A 3,869-nucleotide genomic window follows, 5' to 3' on the forward strand; every position below is an offset into this window, starting at 1 on the left:
CCTTCCCAGAACCCAAATAGTAGAGCTAGAATGCCTTCCCAGAACCCAAATAGTAGAGCTAGAATGCCTTCCCAGAACCCACATAGTAGAGCTGGAACACCTTCCCAGAACCCACACAGTAGAACTAGAGCACCTTCCCAGAACCCACACAGTAGAGCTAGAACACCTTCCCAGAACCCACATAGTAGAGCTAGAACGCCTTCCCAGAATCGACATTGTAGAGCTAGAATGCCTTCCTAGAACCCACACAGTAGAGCTAGAGCACCTTCCCAGAACCCACACAGTAGAGCTAGAGCGCCTTCCCAGAATCGACATTGTAGAGCTAGAATGCCTTCTGAGAACCCACACAGTACAGCTAGAATTCCTTCCCAGAACCCACACAGAAGAGTTAGAACGCCTTCCCAGAATCCACATAGTAGAGGTAGAACACCTTCCCAGAATCCAAATAGTAGAGCTAGAATGCCTTCCTAGAATCCTCATAGTACAGCTAGAATGCCTTCCCAGAATCCACATAGTAGATCTAGAATGCCTTCCCAGAACCCAAATAGGAGAGCTAGAATGTCTTCCCAGAACCCAAATAGTAGAGCTGGAATGCCTTCCCAGAACCCAAATAGTAGAGCTAGAATGCCTTCCCAGAACCCACATTGTACAGCTAGAACACCTTCCCAGAACCCACACAGTAGAGCAGGAACACCTTTCCAGAATCCAAATAGGAGAGCTAGAACACCTTCCCAGAACCGAAATAGTAGAGCTAGAACACCTTCCCAGAACCGAAATAGTAGAGCTAGAACACCTTCCCAGAACCGAAATAGTAGAGCTAGAACACCTTCCCAGAACCCACATAGTAGAGCTAGAATGACTTCCCAGAACCCACACAGTAGAGCTAGAATGCTTTCCCCAAACCCACATAGTAGAGCTAGAATGCCTTCCCAAAACCCACATAGTAGAGTTAGAATGCCTTCCCAGAACCCACACAGTAGAGCTGGAACGCCTTCCCAGGTAGGGTTGATTCCAAAGCACATATACATAATCTTGCCAGACAGCATCACTGGAACCATGTGAGAAACCAGAGTCCAAAGCATATACCCTGGAGAGGAAATGCACGTGAAACATACTGCCTTATGGCATCTGAGCTGCATCATGAGAGATGCAGATATGTTATATCACATATCATAAAAGCACAAGCATTTGATGGATTTCAAATATGAAGACTGTGCCAGGAGAATCACTAGTCTGCTTTTGGAGCTCTTTCAGATCTCAAGGTGCTCCTCCAAGACATTCCTTTCAGGGTTCATTCTCACCATCAGGAAATTCTCCTCCACACCCAACCTAATGACTCCATGCTGAATCTGGGCTCTCTTTTTGGGATTTTTTTAAGAGGTAGAGAACAGCTAAACCTTATTTTCTACATAATAACCACTCATAAGCTTGAAGCCTTCCATAATAATCTTGTCTCTGGGATAAGTAATCCTAATTCTTATCCTTTCTTAAAAATATTTTCTAAAAATGTGATTTTTTAAGATCTGTAAAGAAAAGTGATGTTTATGTTGCCCACATGCCTCTTAAATTGTGTTGCCTGCTAAGGGACCATTGCATAGTAAGGTGGTGAGGTTTGCAGTCTGACTGGTTTATGGCTTCTACAAGTCTGCTCAGGCCTCCCAAGGCCTTTTGACCTCGGTAATAAGACTCTGAGCATTTGTTATCCATACCTTACACTTAAGGCGCTGAGGAAAATCAAAACTGCACTTGTCCAAGGAAAAGGTGAGAAAAGCACATAAATAGAACAATTTGGGGGTGTGTAAAGTGCAGTTATTCTTAGTAAGAATACCTAATTGATAGCATAGAAAAATAAAATCAACACCTAGGGTCCGTAATAACAGAGTACATGTTTTTACAAAATAGAGAAAGACAGTCCATCAAAAGCACTTTCCTTTTCCAAATTGTAGAAGAATTTCTGAGAGACAGGCCTTTCCAGAAATCATGATCAGGTCAGAAATCTAATGATGTGATGATGATAGAACAAAAAGATGGAGGGGTTTATTAAGACGGAGTAACTGTACAAAAGGAAGGAACACAACTTTGAAAATGAGTTATATAAAAGATAAAATCATCAATGCCTAAGGAAATTATTCAAAAGAATAAATTAATTCTATACTATATCAAAAAGAAACATTAATAAGAGGTAACAATAACCAAGAGCTTTCCCAGATGCCAGGCATTGTTTTAGGCACAAGACATGCATTGACTCATTTAATTCTCACAGATCCCAATCCTGCAAATAAGAAAAGCAAGGCAAGGGAAGTTATGTGATAAAAGTTCACGCTGGAGGTACAAGGCAGATTTGAAATTCTAACACAGGTCGTTTGGCCAGGGCTGAGCCCTCCACCTCCTTAGGCATATGGGGCTGGTGCCCTACTCCTTTGAGCCATAGGCACCGCTCAGTCTTTGATTTTTTTTAACCACTGTGCTCTACTAATATCAGCAGATGATTTACCAAGGATTGAGCTATTGAATCTACCAGTTCATCAAGACTAGCCATTCCCAAACACAGAGAGAAGAGAGAAATTCTTTTTTGTTGTTCTTTTTATTTTCACTGCAGTGTTCTCTTGTGCTCCAATCAGTGGTGTGATCAAGAAAGACCATGCCCAGGGGTAAATTTTAAAGACGGATCCTCATGGGATGTGCATGGCTGGCTCGGATCAGGATGCTGTTTTTGCCCGTCTCCACTGGAATGCACTTGAATTTGTCTCGCTCCAACTACAGTGTTTCTGTTTTGAACTTGTAGGTGCTCTAGTGCCTCCTTCTTTTTGCAGGATTCTTGTATCATCTGTGTCTGTGTCTGCATCTGCCTCCATCACTGGATAACAAGCTCCTAGAAGACCCAGGACTCTGCCTTCTGTATCTTTGTGCTACCAAGCACCCAATGACAGTCATGTTCCTCCCTAACGACAGGGGCCAACAGAGGGTCTACCCAAGCAGGAGTCTACCTGGGGAACGCGGTGAGTGCAAAGTGCCTTTGACCTCTGGGCTGTCTGGCGCAAAAGCTCAGATGCCATGTTCAGGGACCCGAGAATGTTAATGTTGAAGCCAGATTAATAGACCAACTGCCTCACTGCCCAGTCCAGAGGTTGAGATGTACAAGTCGGAAAAATAGAGCAAGAGAGAAACCAAGCATAGGGAAAGTAAGTGGAGACTCGGAAATATCAAAATGAAATCAAACTTTTGTACATCAGCAGTTGTACATATCTCATAGAATCCCCACAGAAGGGCTATTTAAATGCCACCAGTACCAAAATGCAATCAACCTCATTGTGAGAACAAAAAGCCCAGGTTTGATCAATTTTTGCACAAATGAAAGTCATTCTATGTGCCTAAGCGGTAAACGTTTAGCTTCAATCTGCAGTTCACCGGACTTGAGCTGCTCAAGTGTGGACTCAATTTTGAAGGAAAAGTGCAAAGTTTAAAAATATATAAAAACCGTTACAACAACATCTTCAAAATGTGCTACTGGAAGCAATAGTAACTAAAGGATTTAATCTTCTTTTTCATTCTCTTGTGTAACAAGCTCCTTATAACACAAATGTGTTGCTCGCTTTCAGACATTTGACTTTCAAACATATTTTTGAGAAACTCGTTATACAAAAAATGTAGCACCCTGTTTGTATAAAGCTTTTGAGAAGAGCAGATGTTATTTTACTAGTTAAGGCCGTGGTCCTCATACAGGGGCAATTTTGCCTCGAAGGGGACATTTGGAAATGTCCAGAGACGTTCTTGATTGTCACAGCTGGGGAAGGGGGAGTTCTTGGCATCTGGTGAGTGGAGGTCAGGGTCACTGCTGAACATCCTGCAGTGCATGGGACAGCCCCATG

At 42.7% G+C, this 3,869-nt stretch overlaps 1 protein-coding gene across 1 annotated transcript; it reads left to right on the forward strand.

Annotated features, from left to right (window-relative positions):
* Window positions 1–63: 63 nt before the first annotated feature.
* Window positions 64–2,655, forward strand: LOC111726706 (translation initiation factor IF-2-like). Its single transcript, XM_023515677.1, has 3 exons — window positions 64–217; window positions 653–877; window positions 2,600–2,655. The coding sequence occupies exons 1-3, from the start codon at window positions 64–66 to the stop codon at window positions 2,653–2,655; spliced, it is 435 nt and encodes a 144-aa protein (XP_023371445.1).
* The last annotated feature ends 1,214 nt before the right edge of the window (window positions 2,656–3,869 follow it).

The sequence above is a fragment of the Otolemur garnettii genome, unplaced genomic scaffold, assembly GCF_000181295.1.
Source record: "Otolemur garnettii isolate 467f Iridium unplaced genomic scaffold, OtoGar3 scaffold00076, whole genome shotgun sequence".
Classification (NCBI taxonomy): domain Eukaryota; kingdom Metazoa; phylum Chordata; class Mammalia; order Primates; family Galagidae; genus Otolemur; species Otolemur garnettii.